Raw genomic sequence first — 21,311 nt, 5'->3', positions numbered from 1 at the left:
TACTGAGGTTGTAAAATGAGCTGACCATATTAGACAATAGAGAATCCACACAAGAGAGAAGTTTGGACTGATGTTTAAATTCTCTGGTATTTAAGGTGAAAAGGATGCTGAAAATCTGTAAGTATTGTTCTGGATGCCAATTTTATGATGGCATAGACAAATGTTCACTGTAGCTTCTCTTTAAGCAAGCATAATTTTACAAGATCTTTGTCATTTTGCTGAAATGGATAAGTGAATTCCAAAGCTATGGAGAAAGAGTGGGGCTTCAGCTTCTTTTTCCTAGGAAGTCAGACTAAAACAAACAACCAAACAAAAATTATACTGACAGACTCCTACAGGGACCATTGCTGACTGAATAGTTCTACAGCCTGTAAATACAATTACAAGATGTGAATAAAAACCTCATAGATAATTTCTGCAGTGCACATCAAGTAGCACAGAAGCCAGGGAAGTAGTAACAATCATTACTGTGAAGGTAGCATTGAGAGCTGCAGGATGCAGCACTTGACAGCATTGAAACCTGCAGATGTCCGATGCACTAAGGGAGGTTACAAAACTGGAGATTCCTATACACGTTAGCTTGACTATTACAAGACCCGAAGAGAGCTTATGAAAATCCAATATCAAACTGTGGTGGCTTGCTTTTTTCATTAGAGATGAAAAAAAAAAAAAAAAAGATGCATTACTGAGAAAGAATTGTAGTCTTTACAAAGACGGTTAGCAGCCTCAGACTCATTGAGTGAGGAAAGACTCAATTATGGCTTTCTCAAAAGGCAGACACTGCTGGCCTTTCAGGCCAAGAAGGGAAGCAGCACCATGGCTGTAAATAATTGTCACTGGAGGACAGTCTGGAAAATGTAAGAAACAGCTCCACAGTGGAAAGTATCGAAGGACTGAAAATGATTGAAAGACATCATCTAGCTCTCTAGAAAAAAATATAAGAGAAGTCTCTTATTTTGAGCAAAATCTCATCTGTCAAGCAAAGCGGTATCGCCCTTCATGTCAGCCTAAGGAATGCTCAAGGACTCATAGGTTTGGAGCTGCAGGAGTGAATTCATGCATGCAAAATACAGCCATTGGAATGTTTGGGAAAGGGCTCCACCTGGATTTCTATTCAACAAGTCCTACTATTGTTGTCTGGTTGGTTTTGGTGGTTTTTTTTTTTTTTTCATTTGCTTCTGTATGGCTGATCTGATTATAAAAATAATCTGAAAACCAGACTAAAAGGAAAACTAGATGTGCATGGCTGCATAGTGCATTGAATGGAACAAGTGACAGCACCGAAGCAAGGCTGGTCACATTTGTGGTGACATTCATGCATGAGTGGTTGTTGTCTCTGAAGGGGATGGGTAGTGACAAAAAAATTGAATGACTGAGACAGGGAGCACTAATCAATTAGCAACAACTTTGACTAGAAGAAAACAACAGTCATGCTGCAGATCTTCTTATTGGTGACATGATGTTGTATTGAGGTAGCCTCACATGTGGCATATTCCAAACTACAGGGCCTAGTAGAGAGAAATATGTTTCTACATCTTCACCTTTCTCACTGATCCACAATGCTCTTTAGACTTATTATAGCTGATTTCTACTCAGAAAATTATATCTTGGCCCTATGACCAACTTATGCTATTTTAGTAATTTGTACTCTCTTCTTCTGCTGTAAATCTTCACTCAGCATTAATATGGCCTGAAGTGAAATCATATGCTGAAAAAAAAGATTATTTTTGGAGATTTTGCATTCCCTGCACAAATCTCACTAAGAAAAGAAAATGAGAGATAAGGACCTATACCTCCTTCATTCACAGCATTTTTCATTAAATTTGTATTTTAAATTGCCAGTCCTAGCCTGGAATTTGGAATGCCAAACTGGACTGGCTCTGCTACTGTCTTATCCTCATTAATGGAAATTTCTGCACTTTTAAAGAAGGCTTAATTAATTTTGAAAAGGACACTCAATTTAGAAAAACATCCAGATTTCTTTCTCCCAAAGCAATGAAGCACTGGTATAAATAAGAGAAGGAACAAACACTCATTTGACTCCAAGGCAAGTCAAAATGCTCATACCAAGCCAATTAGGAATCACTCAGTATTACCTTGGCACTATTCAACAACTAGCACCATTATACGCATGACAAAGAAGGAAAATATGCAAAGGCAGAGAAATGGCAAAAAAAAATAAAATTGTTTCCCATTGTTAATAGCCAGAAACACCCTGTATTACTACTTGTTGTTTGGAACATTCTCAACCCTAATCGCAAGTACAAGCTCCTGTACTGCAATTCTCAGTCTGGGTTGGACCTGGGGAAAAACTTTAATAGTCTTGCAGTTATTCAAGACTTGGCTAGACAAAGCCACAGCTGACCAGATCTGGTGATTCTGGCAGTCCTGCTTTGAGGGGGTGGTTGGACTGGATGATTTTCAGAGGTCCCTTCTTGACCAATGTGTACCAAGGGGCACAACAGCACAACACTCAGGAGTGGAGGGTGCCTGTGGCATCCTGGGGAGGCCTGAAGCCATCCTGCCACCTTACCACACATGAGTGTAGTTTCTGTAATAGCTGTGGAGCTTAAGGCTCAGCACCCTCTATCAGTAGTTTCATTCCTGAGAGAGGAAGCGTAAAGAAGCAAGCAGACCACAGAGACTGTTTAAGCAACAGTTTCCATTGTCTGCACATTCTATTCTGTCCCAATGGTCTCTTCGACTTTGCCCAATTTGGAGACTTCTCAGCACAATTCCCTCTCCCATTTCTGTCCCTGGCCTGGACAGTCTCTCCCACCTGCACCCCAGCTCTGCTTTTAAGGGAGTCTCCAGTACATGTTCCTAATATGTTTCTTGCGCCTGTCTCCAAATGAAGATGCCCAACCGCTCCAATTTTGAAAAAAATTGTCTGTCTTCTTTTACTGCTTCTTCCAAACAGTTATGACTTTCTCTCAGTCCCTTTGAAATTTTCACCTTGATTTATAATCATTTCATGCAGCTCCTCAAATAATACTATCCAGTCCAATACCATATTCTATTCCTATTGTACAAAATGATTTATTTTGACACCTGTATGGGAAATGACTGTGATACATTTTAAAATTTCTTCAGCAAGTTGTAAATCATTTATGAATCCACTCTCCCTTCATCAGAAAAGAAGGCAGAAATGCAGAAAAATGTCTTAATGCTCCCTTTCTTTCCCATTGCCTGCTGTGCAGTTGGATGACCCCTCATAACTTTCTACCCATAAACTGGATGTACTTCCTGTGGTTCTCCATGCTAAATTGTATTCCTGTAGATTATCATGAGATAAATAGAAAAAAAAATGGAAATATTAGTCAGTGCAGACTATCACAGAAAACAGTTGCCATTTTTTCTAAGATACAGAAAAGAAGCAACCAGAGGAACTGTAGCACTGCCTCAAAGCTGCCAGCCCTCATGTTTCTCCGGTTCTTTGAATCTCATTTCTCCTTGTCTTCTCGTGCTACTGCATATGCACATCTAGTGGAATTCATTTTGAGAATGAAGTTGCGGTCTGGACCTGCTGAAGGGCTGTGCAGAAAAATTTACTGCTTTGCACGTCTTTCAATCCCATGAGAACAGGACTGTAATAGATGCAACTCAGTCTCTTTTAGTCAGCTTCGTTGGGTTCCTCTTGAACTGCTGCTTACAGCCAGCCTGCTGGCACTTCTGCCTGCACCCTCTAGGGAGCCTGGGCCTGATGCCTGCCTTGCCAGACAGCTCTGTCTCATGAAGCTTGCTCAAAATGGGACTCAGAAGTTCCCAAACTCATGCTGGGGAAAGCAGTAACTCTGGATGGCACTCCAGATCCTGGTCCTTTCTCACACTTCCTGGCACTGAACCACATAATTCAGGATAGACTGCATGTTCACAGTCCACTGCTTTTTGCATTTTCATTTGGAACTTTAAAAGAAAGAAAGAAAAAAGAAGCATGTAACAAAACCAGGTTTGACACCTTTGTTTCCTAGCTGATAAAATATGAATATTTTTGTTTGTTATAGTAACACTCCAGCAATAATGACAAATAGGAAAAGGAGCTCACAAAAGAAAGGAGCATTTTGATTGTCTACTCTACAAGGTTTTTTACAATACAAACCATGAAATCTAATCCAGCAATTTTTGCAGTCCACCACAGATCTTCTTTTGTTATTGCTATACTTAAATGGAAAGTGCCACCATATTTGAAAAACATTTTTTTCCCAGAGAAGACAAGCATCAGACATGCATATAAAATATTAATAAGACTGTTTCAAAGTCTACTTATCTATATAATTCTGAGATTCAGCTTCTACTTAGTCAGCAGGGACTCCAAAATACATCCTAAATATTACCACCTGCTACCTAATTATACCTTGATAAGTTCACTCTTGCATAATTTTAAAAGCTACTGCTTAGTGAGTTTATGGTCTCTGTCATCCCTATATTACACTGCACAGCCATTTTAATTCCCTGTAAGGAAAACAAAAAGATGAGATAAAAGAAGTCTAGTGCAATGCATAGAAGAACAACTCTGTGTAAAAATACTAGGATTCATTTATAGTTCCTGTAAGCTGGAAAACAATGACAGCAGATTTCATTAGTGAATTATTTTAAATTTAACTATGCTATGTCCTTTCTTCCAACGAAGTACAAGCAAAAGCACCGTTAAAGATGGTGATTTTTTAATAGCCACAAGGTGGCAATGTTTCAGAACGTTCCCGAGATTTCCTGAAAAACTACATAAATCATTATTACAATCATAATCATAAAAGATCATCCATAAAGCTGCCATCTAATACACAGATTTTGAGTAGTAAGAGGATGGCTAACAACATACAGTTATGGTAGATGATCAATATGCTATGTATGAACTGCAAGATGGATTCAGGATGAGTAGACCTGCGCCAGACCAATCTGACATCTTTTTATGGTTAACTGGTTATTTTTATTTCAATCAAGGAAAGGCAGAATATATCTTTGGCATAGTGTTTTTGAAGCATTGATAGGTTCCACATGGAAGATTAGTAGTTACAATGAAAAAGGTAAGACTTTGTGAAAGAATTAGGGGATGGTGAAGTCTTGGCTAAAACAGAGAGAGCAATGGGCAGCATGGACTGCAGAAGCATTGGGCTGGATATAAAGCTTGGACATAAAGAGACCATAAAACTGCTCAAAGGTGCGAAGTTCACAGGACAGCATACAAGAAGTAGAATGATAAGAATGAAAAAAACCTCAGCAGTACATTGTGCCTTTTAGGTACCAACCACAAAAACACATGAGGTAAGATGAGTTGGAAACTACTGCATGTCAAAAAGCCCCAAATACAAACTGACCACTGAATAACTATGGAGTATTTATGTGACGCTACCCTAGAAAGGCAAGTGTGATTCCAGAATGGACTGGAAGATTGCTAGTAGGATAACTTAAGATCAGCTCCATAAATCTTGTTCAAAAAGGAACAAGAACAGAGAAAGGCTATGAGGATAAACAAGGAAACTAGAACTACAAAAAAAAATAGCCTGTTTTCCTGGATGCACTCATATCTGTTAAATCAGAATGTTCTAGAAATATATCAGTCAGGATTAATCTTCAGGAAGGCAAGCTAACAGCAATGACACCAAATACAAACTGACAATGAATAAATGACTGCAGCATCAGCCCAGCATTAATCTTTTTACTTTCACCCTATATCCTTAGTATTCACTCTCTCTGAAACCTAACTCGCAAAATTCAATGTATCAATAAAACCATCACAGAAAACTCGACAGGAAAAAGATGGTACTAATTTCAGCTAAAGGAAATCTTCCTACTAGAAGCAAACTTGAGCAAGAAGAAGCTAAATTCATACAATCAAATGGTGCCTTTATAATTAAGACATCTTTATTTGCCTCACTATAGGGAAGGCAAGTAGTCATACAGATACAATCAGACCATTCTCTAGAGTAGGCAACTTGGAACCCTCCTTATGTTTGGCAGAGAAGAAGGAATAGCATTTCTGCAGTACATTGCTAGGGACAGGTATTTCTCAACTCCAACAGTGATTATCTTTTCAAAGTGGCCCCTTCAAATTAGGTGTGGAACACCACACTGTGTCTTCTGCTCGGTGAAGGCAGAAACAGACAGAGGAAAACAAGAAAGGCAAGGCAAAAACAAAGCAAAGACAAAAGTTTGTCTTTCTGCAGTGAGCATGGGGAAGTAAAACAGAGGTCTGAAAACTTCCCTAAGGTGCAACCACCAGTGACAAACTGATCAGCAATTATGGAATCGTATCCTCAAAACACACATTTCAAATATACTCCAACTCAGAAATCATCTTGTGAGGAACTGGAGTTAGGAGGTAAAGCATATAGTATCAACACAAACTACTTATTTTGGTCTTGGTCACTGTTCTGTTCAAAAGATGTATGGGTCAGCAAAGCTAAATGCTACCAACCATAGAAACACTTAGAGAAGTTAGTGGGTATGGGAAGAGTGCAATACAGTATACTTAAAAGTATCTGCTAGTAAAACAAAAAATAAGTCAAATGGGAGTTTTCAAAGCTTTTCTTATTTATTTATTAAATGTTAGTTTAATAAATGTCCTTGTTTCCATCAGTAGGATTTTAATAAGTGGGTTCTTGAGGGTATATTAATGACGATGAAACTTTTTTTGGCACAGATTAGCCACTGAACATACCATTCTAAATCTTCCTATGTGAAAAGAAACCATATTGCCCATTCTCTTGCAGAGTCAGGAGGGCCATGTTTCACCTTCCAGTGAAATGATCCCCTCATAGCACTGTCAGTAAGCATATGTGTTGAGTATGTATGTTAAAACCAAAAAGACACACTTAAAGCACAAGTTCCAAAATTTAATTTCTTTATAAAAAACCTTTTCTGATTCAAATAAAGAGAAGCCTTAAAAAGATCAGAGAGAGTACCAATTATCTACCAATGATCAGAGGGAGCACAGAAGTGCTACTGCAGTTCCTAGGCAGACCTGCAGCTGAGATATGTGAGCTCAGGTTTGAAAGTAACTGAAGTGCTTCACAGAGAGATGTGTTCCACCATGAACAAGCCTGTCGTATATATCTCTCTCTTTGTTTCTTCTGAAGATGCTAGGAAGATTGCATCACAAGCTTCAGTGATGCTACCCCCTTCCAGGGTAAACTTCACTGGCTTACCCCTGCTGTATTAAGTTTCCTCTACAGTTACAGGTTCACCTCTTTCCAGTCCAAAGCCATGTCTGGTTCGTTCTACCAATGTAACACCAAATACTTGGGCTAGGCACATACGTACTCCTCAGGAAGTGAAAGCCATAGAGCTCAACCTTAAGCAATGTAGATGCATACCCCTCTTCTGCCCTCACTAATCCTCCAGTTGCCAGATAGCAGGATTTTTCTCAAAGAACATGCTCAAGGTGGTACTGGGACTGTGGCACTCTGCTTTTCCTCTGCCCCATGAGATATGACATCCTCCCTCACCGCACTCCTTCTCCAAAAACCAGATATCTCCACCAACTCCACATAGATATGTGGCAAACCTGCCGTGGTTTGCTCTGGCACTTTGCTGAAAAATGGGGTCAGCGTAGAGGAGAGGGGGGAGGAAGGCCACAGATGGCTCCAGTCCTCTTTCCTCACTGCTGGAGCAGACACACTCTGCAGCTGAGGGTCCAGAACGGGAGAAGAATGGGAGGAACATTAAGGGCACACTGCTGCACTAGTACTGGTGCTTCTCAACATTGCTATTGTCTGATACAGCGTACATTTGAGCTGCAGTAGCCACTCAGTACATGCCCTTTCTTATTACAGATTTTTGCTGGTGGCAGAACAAGCAAGAACAGTAAAAATAAACTTTGATTGCTAGTAATAGAGATGGAGCTCAGTAGTGGGTGTAAGCAGACTAAGGATTTTTAACAAACCAGGAATCTGAAGTCAAAAGCAATAATTTTAGAAACCAAGTAAAACAAATTAAGTCGTAAGCAGTTAGCATTTCAAAAACCACAGATGCCTTTAGTATAGCAGTATGAAGGCAAATTACAGTGCAAAACAATAAAATGAAATAGAAGCCCAAATCTCCAGAGACTGAGAATACTTTCCTTCGAAAAACCTAGAATTTTTCTAATCTAGATTAGAAAAACCTAAAAGCCTTTGTCCTTTGCTACTTGTCCTCATTTTGTCTTCACAGAGCAGGGAAGTGAGCCTCAGCAGAAAATCTCATTGCCTTCCAAAAAGGAAAAATAAGGACTAACCACAAACATACTAGGGAAGCAATAAGTGTATTCAGTCACTTAAAATAACAAGTGTGACTCAGATTTAGCTCATTATTACCTTGTCAGACTGGGAAATTTCTAATCAAATATGCCTAAAGGGAAGCTAAATTCCAAATGAAATCAGTTTATATCAAAGAGGTAATGGGAAACAGAAACCTTGGAAAGAATTTAAATTACATGACAGACAGAAGTTCACTCTAAAACAGCAATCCTAGAAAAAAAAAAAAAAGTACCTTACAATGTATTTTTTTGCCCGTTAATGGGATGCAGTCTAGCTCTTTTCCTTCAGAGATGGTTGACCAAAAGGAACAGGCAAAACATCTATGAGAGCACATGTGGGCAAACAACGAAAGCAAAATTCCCAGCCATCCTCATCATGAAGATAATCCACGTTTAAGCAGTAACATAACAACTCAGGAACTATTTGGCAAACTGCACATGTGGCTAGGCCAGCAGCTGTAATGTGAAGCACTGTGGCAGAGCTGCTGGTCTAGGGTGGAACCATCTTCCGTTTGAAGAGTGGCACAGGAAAAGTGTCAAGTTTGTGTTAAAGCTTTAGTTAGCTTTTTGTTATAGTTAAGACACTTCTAAAAGTGAAAACAATTCTGTGGACAACAATAAAAATATATGCAAGAGAACTTTCCTGATGACATTTTAAAGCTCCCTGTAAATTCCTGCTGCTGAAGGAAGAAGATCAGGAATCACTCCTCAGGTTGCATTACTTTATACTGTGGCATCCTACTACAATACATAAAAGTATAGCATGAGTGTCCACATAGCATTGTGTCAGGGATATTGTTGTAAACTTAGAAATCAGCCATAAGAAAGTACATTCGAAGTATTTGTATTAATATTTCACTTATGGATCTGATGCACTATACCTATGACAATTCGCCTTAGCAATTCTTATCCACTTTGTCATCCATGTTATCCATTGAAAACTGTATGGTAGTGTATTTTTAATCATCTAATGACAGGTTTGTGTGATCTTATTTGTCCCTTTTCCTCCATTCTCTCTAATGGAAAATACACAGAGCACGTATGAAAAATAAACTAAAAAATTCACAGAGTAAGACAACACCAGCATATCTGAAGCAGAACATATTCAAAATTTCCCAATATTTAGAATCGCAGAATCACAGAATGGTTTAGGTTGGAAGGGACTTTAAAAATCATTTAGTTCCAACCCCCCTGCCACGGGCAGGGACGCCTTCCACTAGACCAGGTTGCTCAAAGCCCCGTCCAACCTGGCCCTGAACACTGCCAGGGAGGGGGCAGCCACAGCTTCTCTGGCAACTTGTGCCAGTGTCTCACCACCCTCACAGTAAAGAATTTATTCCCAGTATCTAACCTAAATCTTCCCTCTTTCAGTTTAAAACCATTACCTTGTCCTATCACTACACTCCCTGATAAAGAGTCCCTCCCCATCTCTCCTGTAGGCCCTTCTTTAAGTACTGGAAGGATTTATTCTCTAGGCTGAACAAAACTATTTCAAAACTCCTAATAGCTGAAGTATCATCAGGTTTTAGAATGATATAACTACTATTTGTTAACTTATCTGTTTATATTTGTCTACTTTACTCAATGGAAGCCAGCATCCATTACAATATATAAGAGCTTAACACAGATGACATGACTTTATGTCATACATACATCTATAAGAAAAAACAAACTGCAACAAGCAGGAGTCCAAGGCATCCCCCCGTTAGATTGAGTATAAGTGACTACATAGACTTATACTAAAAAGCAAAGTTCATATGCCTTATTCAGTTTCCACAGTTCACACCTTGCGTCAAAAAATGAAATGGCTGATAATTGATTTAACTGACATACTTACAAACATCAGAAAGCTTTCAGGGGGTGAAATAAAGTTAAACCAAATTGCTATAGTACTGATCTGGCCTGCTGTTGTAAATGTGGCTTTTTAAGGGCTTTTATAGATTTTCCTATAATACCATATGTTACATTTTGCAAATTAAAGGCATGTGGTAGAGTAATACAATTACATTGCAATTAAAATATATATACTTTGTATGATTTACAACTGTATGTTTTTTCTTGTGTGTCGGTTTTACATTTGAAGTCCGGTTGCAAGGAACCTCTCTTATCATACTGCTGTGTAGCCCTAAGCTTAGGTGTCCCCCTGTAACCACTCCTGGGGAAGAAACTCACCTCATCTCCAGCAAGGTATTCAGGATAGAAAGAATGAACTATGGTTGTATGTGTCTATTACTACTAAGGATTACTGCCTATAGGTTAAAAGGTTAGATTACAAGCCTCACTTTTACTTGGCCAGAGGTAGGCAAGAGGAATTCCAATGATATGCCAAACAACACAGCTTCTGGCACTAACTGCCAGAATTCACTAACTGCATTCAGATGAGATGTTTATTCTGCTTAAAAAGAGGTGCAATAGAGCTGTAAAATCACATTTGTTTGTTTGCTATACCCTGCTTTGCAAGGGGTAACCAGCAGTTCCTAAAGGCTTCAGGTTGAAGCTGAAGCCTTCTACCTGGAGGTTTGCATTTAACCTGAGTAGCCCTCAGATTTATTATTTGCTCTATGACGGATAGACACATGCATGACTATTGAGGACTGAGGACTAACAGTTGCTAGTCCATGGAAAGCTTCTGGGCAGTTATTGCTGTGTGTGAGAGAAATATGCCTCCGCAAGTCCTTTTACCAGAGCAAGGTGGAAGATGGACCAGGGTGCCACATAGCAGGATAAAGACAGCCAAGAGTTCATCTCTGCTCTGTTTAAGGATCTAAGCAGCAAAAGGTGGCAAACAAAGCAGGGAGCAGGACAAGTTCCCATCTCTGCTGCTGCTGCTCCCTTGACTAAGGGGTGTTGCTAGCCAACCTTCACAAGTGGGCATAAAGCCCAGCAGTTCAAACTGAGAGCCTGAAATTTTAACACTCCTTATTTTCTGTTTTCCCTGATCCTAGAAAAGAGAACATAAATTTCTGAAGGTGGACTTCCCTGGGTAAGGTTGTGCTTCAATGACACAATAAATCCAATTTTAAGACTCCTTGTAACATAGAATACAGTGCTTATGTGGTACAGTTTCACCCTGTCAAATTAGTTAGTCCATCTACATTTTTCAAAGACTGCACTGGCTAGCTTTTGCAGAGGATCAGGTATCATCTCTTGCCCTGCAATTTGTGTAAAATCAGGATCACCTCCCTGTTGCACACTAGATAATTTGACAAGAACATGTTTTTGTGCCCACACATGATCTAAATGAAATTTTTGCTGCAGGGCGATTTGCTGATGTGCAGAGCCAGTATGAATGATTATGGAAACAGGGCCCATGTTTTAATGATAAATTGCTTATTTTCTTCTGCACTGCAATGAAAAAAAGATGCAAAATTCTGAGAATAAAAAGTATGGGAAACATGAGGAGAATCTGATTATGCATTGATAAGCAAGCTGTCAGGCACCCTGGAAATTAACTTCTGCCTGAGGCTGTGCAAATAACTAATTTTTCAGTTTGGTTGCTGAATTGGAAGAAAAAAACCCCAGCAACCTGTTATCCATTACCAGGATGAAAGTCCAACATGGTTTGCTTTATTCAAACACAATGTTCTGTGTTTCCCTTTCTTTTATAAATGCTTGAAATTAACGGACAAAACCACTGGAGGGTTGCTGTGGGTGTCATCCTTTTACCCAAAGGTACAGGAGATAGTACATCTATCCAAAATGTGTAACATCTAGATTAAATTGTTTTGAAGGGGGAACTGAACCCAGCAGGAAATTTGAACCCAAGATGCAGTTCAAAGTATTCTGCACTGAGAGTCATGGTATCTTTTGCTGACACTGTTTTCTTTTTCATGAATAGTTATTAAACAAGTCTCTGATTCAGTGATGTCCCAATTACTATCGCAATGTTAAGGATATTGCCCTAAAATGCAGCAGACAGGTGGAATCCTTACGCATATACACACTGACGTTTGTATGCACAATTCAGCATTGCAGAAAGAGAATTTATCTAGCTTCGAATGATCTGGTGAACACGTACGGAAGCACTGAACAGCAGCACCGAGGTGCTAGTCTCCTACAACCAGTATTACTGCAGTACTAGCAAAGGGAATGACCCTACCTCTCAGCAAAACTAATTCGACTACCTAGAGTGCCATGCTTCTGGCCCTGAAGCTAGACACAGAGCTGGCTGTCTCAGCCCAGTGCTTCCTAACTCCCTGTAGTTTTTAGTGCTTCCTTCAGCTTCTTGTGCTAAAGTCCGCAATAAACTTAAACTTCATGAATTGCATTGAAGTACACAACTATTTAATGAAAAATATAAATTTCTCCAGTCCCAATGGTCTGACAAACAAAATGTGAATTCCCAAATAGTTTTTTAAAATGGCCAGTCCCCCATTCTGGAGACTTTGCTATTCTCCAGTTGTTTTCCCACCATTGTGTTCTAATTGTGAGCAAGTACAAAAGTAATATTTAGGAGGGAAGGAAAGATCTAAACAAGTTGCTTGAAAGATGGTCTTTATTTTGCAAACATATTTGCATGTACTTATGATATTAAAAACCAGTCAAGATAGCTAAGCTGGTTTTGTGGGCTTTCGAGGTTTGCATGAAGTCAATTTTTTCAGATTTCTTCATATAAAAACAACAGGTACTTTTCACATCAGCCTGTGCTGCAGCAAGTGTATTTCACTAATGGAAATTATACTCTTTATCTCCAAATCCAGTGCATGAATATGCATAAAAATATGCTTATTGTCAGAGGGGGAAAAAAAAAACATGAGTAAGATTTGTTACAGAGTTGGCAAGATTGGAGTAAGAAATAGCTTTCATACATCAGAAGACTAAACAGGATACAATTCTTCAGCTTGGAAAGAGATGAGCAGAGTTATGACAGAAGTCTACAGTGTTGTAAGTGGCATGGAACAGGTTACTGTAGAATGGTTGTTCATAATTTAACACAAAACAAGAGCTGGAGAGCACCCAATCAAGTCATCAGACAACAAGTCTATGACAAATAAAAGTTCTGTTTCACAGAGCATATAATTAGAGTGAAATTCACTATCGCAGAACTGTGGAGTAGAAAAAAACATACACACGTTGACAGACTAGAAGAATGGAAAATGGGAGTCTACAGGCCTTTAAACACAGTGGTCCAGTTGCACTTCAAATTAAGATGGCCTCAGAATCACAATGCTATCACTTCCTTGGGGCACAACACCATTTCAGGAGCTGTCACGCTGGGACTTAATACATGGTGAGCCACAACTTCCTTACTGGTTTCCCCTCTGAATCAGACAGCAAGCAGTCTCAATCAGCAGCAGGCTACTTTCTTCTCTACACTGAACATATGCCCCATTCCACATCCCTGCTTGCTCCTCTCTTGCTCAGTTGGGAAGGGGTGAACCACTGGCTGGAGTCTGCTCTCCAGATCCATAAGGACATCTAACACTAGGAGTCCTCCAGGGAGCAAGGTAACAATGCCTTACTTGCTGTATGGGCAAAGGATGATCTGGAATTAATTAAATGAACACAGAGAGATGGTGCAGTGGAAGTAAAGAGGAAGTGCCCAAGTGCTCTGACTGAGCAGGAACAGAACAAGTGCAGTTCCAGAGAACAGGACCCACCTCACAATATTTATTCTTAACTGCTTTCTCTGCAGAGGATGGTCTTGCTGCTGAGATTTATAGACAATGAGAGAAGAAGCTTATGCCAAGTGAATGACTATAATTATTCACTCATGGTCTAAAGCTTATTTGGTTCTTGGCCTTCACTTCTGGTGTTACTCTTAAATTGCAATCTAACAAACGTAACAAACGGATGATCAACACAAAGCCAAAACAGAACAAAACTTCCCCACACCAAAATAAAAATAACATTATCACAATACCGAAACAGAATCCACGCAGTTCCACCCCTCGTCCTTCACCACAATTACAACAGAAATTCCCATGATTATTCCACTAGCAAGGTTCAGTTCATGTTCTGACCATCACCTCTCACAATTACTATACTTTTCTCACATTCCTCTGCACCACCTTGGGCACCAGAAAGAACTGTGGTGGTTTGAGTGCAGAGGGCAATTGAGCACCACACAACTGCTCACTCAACCCTTCTCCCTCAAGAATGGGAAGGAGGAAATAAAGCAAAAGGCTTCCTCAAAAGGAACTGTGATAAGGATAGGGAGGGATGATTCACCCATTATGGTCACAGGCAAAAGACAGACTTATTAGGGAAGAAAAAAGAACATCAATTTAATTCAAGCACTAACAACAAAACTTAACAGACAGAGTAAGACAGTGAGAAGTATAATCACATCTTAAAAATGCCTTCCTCCTGCCCTTCCCTTCTTCCCAGTCTCAGCTTTGTTCCTGATTTCTCTACCTTCTTTCTCCCAGCAGTGCAGGGAGCAGAGAATGGGGGGTGCAGTCAGTCCTGCCTCTCCTTCCTTCTCAGGGTGGGAGGACTTCTTGCATTCTTGCCCCACTCCAGCATGAGGTCCCTCTCATGGGAGACAGACCTCCACAAAATTTCTCAAACATGAGTCCTTCCCACAGGCTTCAGCTCTTCCTGAACTGCTCCAGCATGGGTCACCCCCACGGTTGCAGTCCTCCCAGCACCAAACTACAAACTTATTCCCGCAGAGTCCCCAGCCTTCTTCAGGCACAGTCACTTGCTCCAGCGTGGGGTCCTCAATGGACTGCAGGTCAGCATCTGCTCCACTGGTGACCTCCAAGGGTGCAGGGGCACAGCCTGTCCTCTCACCACAGGCTGCAAGGGGGTCTGCTCCAGTGCACCTCCCCTCCTCCTCCTTGTTCTTTCTTCCAGTGACCTCGGTGTTTGCATAGGTATCACCCTCACAACTCCTCCTCAGGGCTTCTTGGCTGCTGAAGCGTAGCAGCTCCTGACTGCCTTTGTTCTTGGGGCTTCATGGTAGTTGAGGCCTTTGGCCAATGGGAGCTGCTGTTGACTACAGGACAGATTTGGCCTGAGTATAAATGGAATTCCCTGGGGAGACATTTTGGAGCTCATCCCCTGGAGGAGCACACTGCAGTTGAGGACTCTCCTGTTGGGTCAGGACGCCGCCCAAGGAAACCCCTCGAGGGGCCTTGGGTCAAAGATGCTGCCTCGAGCAAGTCCTCCAGGTTGAGAGCTCTCACTTGTCAGGTGAGTGATAAGCATTCTGGGTTGTCATTAAACCCTTGGGAGTGGTGCTTTGTTCTGTGTTTTGGGTTGTCATTAAACCCTAGGAAGTTGTTCTGTTCTCCTCTCACAGACATTCAAACCTGTAGTTTGTGGACGGCTAGTTAACTGTGTTAATAATAAATTTTTAATTTTTGGTGGTTGCTTGTTTATTTGAGAGCCTTTGTGACACCAAGTCCTCCTCCCAGGTTCTCCTTCTTAAATATGTTATCACAGAGGCACCATCGCTAATTGTCTTGGTCTTGGCCAAAGGCCAAGGGTCTGACTTAGAGCTGGGGGAGCTTCGAGAAAATTCTCACAGGGGCCATCCCCTGCAGCCCCCTCCCCTGCTACACACACAAACCCAACACATGCCACCATCAAGGACAGCTATTTGTTGTGGCCAGAAAGAACAGGTAACACAGTTAACATTAAACTGAATTTTAAAATAAATGGAGACTATCTGCTCCCCTTCTACCCAGAAACACTTTCAAAGCCTACTTGCAAACTACTGCATATCAACGCACTGGAGGGAAGGGATGTGCCATCCAGAGGAACCTTGACAGGCTCAAGAGGTGGACCCGTGCAAACCTCATGAAGTTCACAAGGCCAAGTGCAAGGTCCTGCACATGGGTTGGCGAAATCCCAAGCACAAATACAGGTTTGGTGATGAGTGAATTGAGAGCAGCCCTGCAGAGAGGGACTTCTGGGTGTTGGTAGATGGAAAACTGACTATGAGCCAGCAATGTGCACTGGCAGCCCAGAAAGCCAACTGTACCCTGGGCTACATCAAGAGGAGTGTGGCCAGCAGGTACAGGGAGGTGATTTTCCCCCTCTACTCTGCTCTCGTGAGACCCCACCTGGAGTGCTGTGTCTAGTTCTGGGGCTCTCAACAGAAGAAGGACATAGACCTGCTCAAGAGGGTCCAAAGGAGGCCATGAGGATGATCAGGGAGATGAAGCATTTCCCTGATGAGGACAGGCTGAGAGACTTGGGGTTCAGCCTGAAGAAGAGAAGGTTCTGGGGAGACCTTATAGCGGCCTTCCAGTACTTAAAGGGGGCCACAGGAGAGATGGGGAGAGACTCTTAACCAGGCAGTGTGGTGATAGGACGAGGGGTAACAGTTTTAAACTGAAAGAGGGCAGATTTAGATTAGCTATAAGGAAGAAATTCTTTACTGTGAGGGTGGTGAGACACTGGCACAGGTTGCCCAGAGAAGCTGTGGCTGCCCCCTCCCTGGCAGTGTTCAGGGCCAGGTTGGACGGGGCTTGGAGCAACCTGGTCTAGTGGAAGGTGTCCCTGCCCATGGCAGGGGGGTTGGAACTAATGATCTTTAAGGTCCCTTCCAATGCAAACCATTCTGTGATTCTATGACTCCAAAAATGCTACAACACAAGATCTTTGCTCTTGCATGTTAAAAATAGATTTATCAAAATTATCATGTGGGACTGTTACTACAAATGTGTCCCATATAAGGAGAATCACTGTAAGTAGGAAATGGAGGAAGAAATCTCACAGTTTCAGCTGTGGTATCTGTCTCACACAGTCAACACTTTAACTCCAGAGCCTTTGTATGTTTAAAAGCCAAGAACATGTTCTTTCCTTTCCCATTAGAGACTTGCACAGAAATACCAGAGAAAGATTTTAACATTTTGGATTACAATTCTCAATGTAAAAGGTCTACCGTATTTAGGTCAGAGCACTTGAATGAGACAAGAAGGTCCAATGAAAAAATTCAGTCCTTTTTAACATGTAACGTTGATACTTCAGGGAATAAAAATACAGGAATGATCACAAAAATTGAACTAGGTCAGCAACATCTCTTTTCCTCTCAAACACTCATGAGTGTTGCCAGCTGGAAACTTGGGCTACATTATGTCACAGCAACCACAGAATAATTTTGTATCCTGTAATCATGTCTTAACTCTCACCCTGGTGTTAGAGGTATTCTAATGTAGTGTGAGAGCAGCCACAGAGAGTATTTTGGTGGTACTTTTGACAGCTAATTAGCATATTTCACTACTGTATTGAGTTTTACACTGTGTTGCATAAAGTTAGTTTTACAAGTGTAGGAGAAAAGTATATTCTCCTCACTGACCTGTATATTGCATTGAAACATTTGCAGGGTTCTCTTGGTATATTGTCAACAATACTTATGTGTAATGTTTTTGCTTTCTTGTTTTTCTGTATGCATGGATAAAATATAAAATAAGACAGATTGTTAACATGCTAACTGAAGAGTAGCAAAATTTACTAAACAAAACTGAACTAGAGAGCTAATAAAAATCAGTATTATTTTCATGTTGGATCCCAGAAGTGAGTTTTCAAAGGCACAAATGGCAGGGTTGCCTAAATCCCATGGAAATTCACTTATGGCACATTTATGCCTTTGAAAATCTGCAGCTTTGGAGTACAAAAGTCCGAAATCAAACCTGAAGGCTTTGATCCTAATACCATTTTTACACAGCCAGCAAAGATATGCAGTTGTTCAAAGAAGACATCTACTTATTAGAGTATGTTCAGGTCATAAAAATGTATTCACTCAATTCATAACAGAAAGTACTTAAGGACCTGTGTTATTTCACACGTAGGAATAGACTTGCCAGAGAAATTACAGGTGAAGGGAAGTAAAAGTGTGCAAGGTACACAAGGTTTGAGGACCCTGACATCTTGTATATCAAGGTTTGAGTACCACTTAAGTCCTTTATTGGCATAAGTTACCATCATTCCACAGAGGTCAATGGAGTTATATCTATGTTTTCAGTATGGCCCTCTATTATCACCTAGACAGAAAGAAAAATTTAGTCCAAACCTTACAGATGAACATATCTTAGTAGGTTTAATATTCAGATCTGTGAGTAACAACAGCAAGCTCCACAACATAGCAGTTTTTCCTCATTGTTTCCAAATCTGCTTGGAAGATTGATTGATAAAATTGTGTGAAATAAACCATCAAACTACTATGGTGGCTCTTTGGAAAAGAAATAGAGTGTTATCACAGTTATTCATGTATATCAGGGTAGTCCCCTCTCCCCAAAATGTTGACTTCTTTTTATAGGTGTCATGAATGCAAACAGGTTATAGCACACACAGCCAGAAGTATTCACATATTATTTAGCACCCACCAAAAAACATTCATGCAGAAAAAAAAACCAGGTTCTTAGATTGTAATAGCATATCAGCTTTGCCTCAGCCCTAAAATACATCTCCTCTGGTGCTAGAGCTGACAGTAGCTGTAGGGTCAGCCTGCACCTTCTGTGTGTGCTGCAGAAGAAGAGTGAAGAGCGTGTATGCCCAGGGGAGGAAGAGCTGAAGCAGGTGGGGGGAGGCAGCACCCTTCCTTCACAATGGAAATGCACACGCTTAGCAGCAAAGTCCTGACCTGTGGTTCACATAACTACAATCACCTCAGAAGAAACAGACAAAAAGAAATAAGGCTTAGAAACTGACCTGTTTTTCATTTTCATCCTCCAGCCTCAGCCTGTCCTCAATGCAGTTCCTGGCCTGTAGGAATGCCTTCCTCTGAGCCCTTTCTGTCAAAATCCTCACAAAGACCCCATACAAATTTACACTGACAAAAAGGATTGCATTGGCCACAAGCTGTAAGAAAGAAAGAAAGAAAAAGAAATTAATATTTTAAAATACAGATGTTTATTTTACATTTCTTCTCGGCAAAAGTTAAAAAAAAAAAAAAAAAAGCACTCTTTAAAAATTCTGCCTCACTAGCCATGTCACTGATACTCCTTCCCACAACCCAACTGCAGTGAAACAATTACAGCAGCTACCACAAGTCCAGGCAATCAGTACTGCATAATACAGAACTTTGCATCTGCTGAAGTTAATTTCTCTTATGATGATCTGTAATTTATCACTTTCATTCAGCTTCAGTTCTTTCATCAGCCCGTTGGCAGATCTGTCCGTCTAGTAAGGAGAGTATCTTCAGCATTTGTTCAGTTGCAAGATGCCTGGAAGACTGAAATTATTTTCCTGTGCCTTTGTAAAGTAAGGATGTTATTGTCCATTTTTTTATAGTTGAGAAGCAAGGCACTGACAAAATCTGTAGCTAAATCAAAATGTGTGCCTAGGTACCCCAAGCTTTCATATTGTGCAGCCTGCACTTGGAAAATCTGCTTCTCTTCCCATATCTACACTGTTAGCAACCACACTGTATTGTTTGAGAAATCATCCAAAATATTGCTGATGCTATCCTGCAGCAGACCTCTCAGAAGGTGCTGAGGGCTTTCAAATGATGCCCCTTGACACAAACCAAGCCTCACCACAGTGTTATAAGCAGGGACAATGAATTACTTTGAAATCACTGCTATGAACAGTGCTTTGATGAAGGACACATAAATGACCCAACTGCCCTTCTGGGTTTTAAAAATGTTTTTACAATACATGATAAAGTTAGTTAACTAACCTAAATAATTCAACAGTGGTTTGCACACAATGTCCCTATCTAAGACAATCCTGTCCAAGTTTCTCACAGCATCTCTGATGTCTGAAACATGTCTTCAGATGGTAAATTCTGCAATGTAATGTGGTGTTTATTTAGAAAGGAGGTAATAAGGCCTGTTTACTCAGTATCTTTTCAGTCACATTCACCATATTTACTCTAGTTACTACTGCAGCACCATGATAAGGATTCATGGGATTATAAATTCCAAAATTTCAGATATCATCTGGCAGATTGGCCAAGATTGGGTATAATAAGAGCAAAGACAGACATTACAGCAAGTAACACAATTCATGTTAAATTCCTATGCACCTAAAATAGTTCATAATGACATTTTTTTCTTAATTTGAGGTATACATTTCAAGGTAGTACATCTCTGCTATTGCATGATCTGCTAGTGTAAATTGGAGACCACTGCCCTTGTTTGCACTGCATAGTGAGTCCAGCTGTGCCAACAACACAATGAAATTTTAAGAAAAATAAAACCATTGACATTGTTGCAGAGAATGCTTACTGACTAACAGGACTAGGGTTGAAGTCTTGAATTCAGTCAATATGGTAAGCAAAGATCCAAAATGACTTCTAGAAACTCCCTGCTGATTTTGGAGAGTCTTTGAGAAATGTTTCACCCTACAAAAATAAGAAGGAAGTTTCTGATGTGTGTTACTAATGGCAGTATACTTCTCCATCTCCTGTGATCTCAGTATAGTGGGGACAATTGAAAAATTCATTCTGGGTGGGTTCTCCAGACCTTCGTAGATTTGTAAGTCCTCTAAAGTTTACCTTCATATGTGGTTGTTAGTTAACAGGACATCAACAGCAACTTCCCTGCAAACATTCTCAGCAGTGCAAAATCAAAAGATACCCTGTGACAGTAAAGGGAGCTGTACCCAGCATTAGTGCTTTCTTTCTCCTCAGATATTCAAAGTTATCTCACAAGAGCTAACACCAGCAAAGAACGGTGTTATGGTTTCCCCCTGAGAACTGCAAAATGCGGGTTCAGGTGTCATCAGTCAGATGAATTTTAACCTAAGAATCTCATATAGCAGTTACTTACATGTCACTTCTCAGAGATGGTAATACAGATGGTAAAACTTTGAAGATGAAAAGCAGTACACAAACATATTATTTCTAGATACAAGTTGAGCATAAACAGTCTGTAGTTCCTATCCTGCTTTATTTTGATTCATTACAGAGAACTGTTTGAGGTATATCAATTTTCAGCACAAGTTAAAGCTTACTAAAATGAAATTAGTGTAGAAATTCCAGTAGAAACCTATTTTTAGAGACATGAATGCATCTGCACTCACCTTATCCTGTGTTCTATCACGCTGAAGTGTAATGACAACAGTGTATTTTAAAGCTAATTCTGAGAAGTGCAGTGGAATAAAAATAGAAAGGATTTGTAAAGGCCATATTCAAAGGCAGTAGAGAGAGCCCACAGAATAAACAGCCAAGGCAGTTAAC

The 21,311-nt window shown here is 40.4% G+C and overlaps 1 protein-coding gene across 3 annotated transcripts in view; it reads right to left on the bottom strand.

The window, feature by feature from the left end:
- The window catches only part of ADCY1 (adenylate cyclase 1), a 172,413-nt gene that overhangs the window by 108,606 nt on the left and 42,496 nt on the right, over window positions 1–21,311 (bottom strand). For all 3 annotated transcript variants that reach the window (XR_012633174.1, XM_074899799.1, XM_074899800.1), the window contains exon 2: window positions 18,839–18,988. Coding sequence is in view for 2 of the 3 variants with exons in the window: in XM_074899799.1 (XP_074755900.1) it covers window positions 18,839–18,988 (150 nt within the window). In the remaining variant the exon portion in view is untranslated. The remainder of the gene's footprint in view (window positions 1–18,838; window positions 18,989–21,311) is intronic.

The sequence above is a fragment of the Athene noctua genome, chromosome 2 (genome assembly GCF_965140245.1).
Source record: "Athene noctua chromosome 2, bAthNoc1.hap1.1, whole genome shotgun sequence".
Lineage (NCBI taxonomy): Eukaryota > Metazoa > Chordata > Aves > Strigiformes > Strigidae > Athene > Athene noctua.
This window is presented reverse-complemented; position numbering and strand designations above follow the sequence as displayed.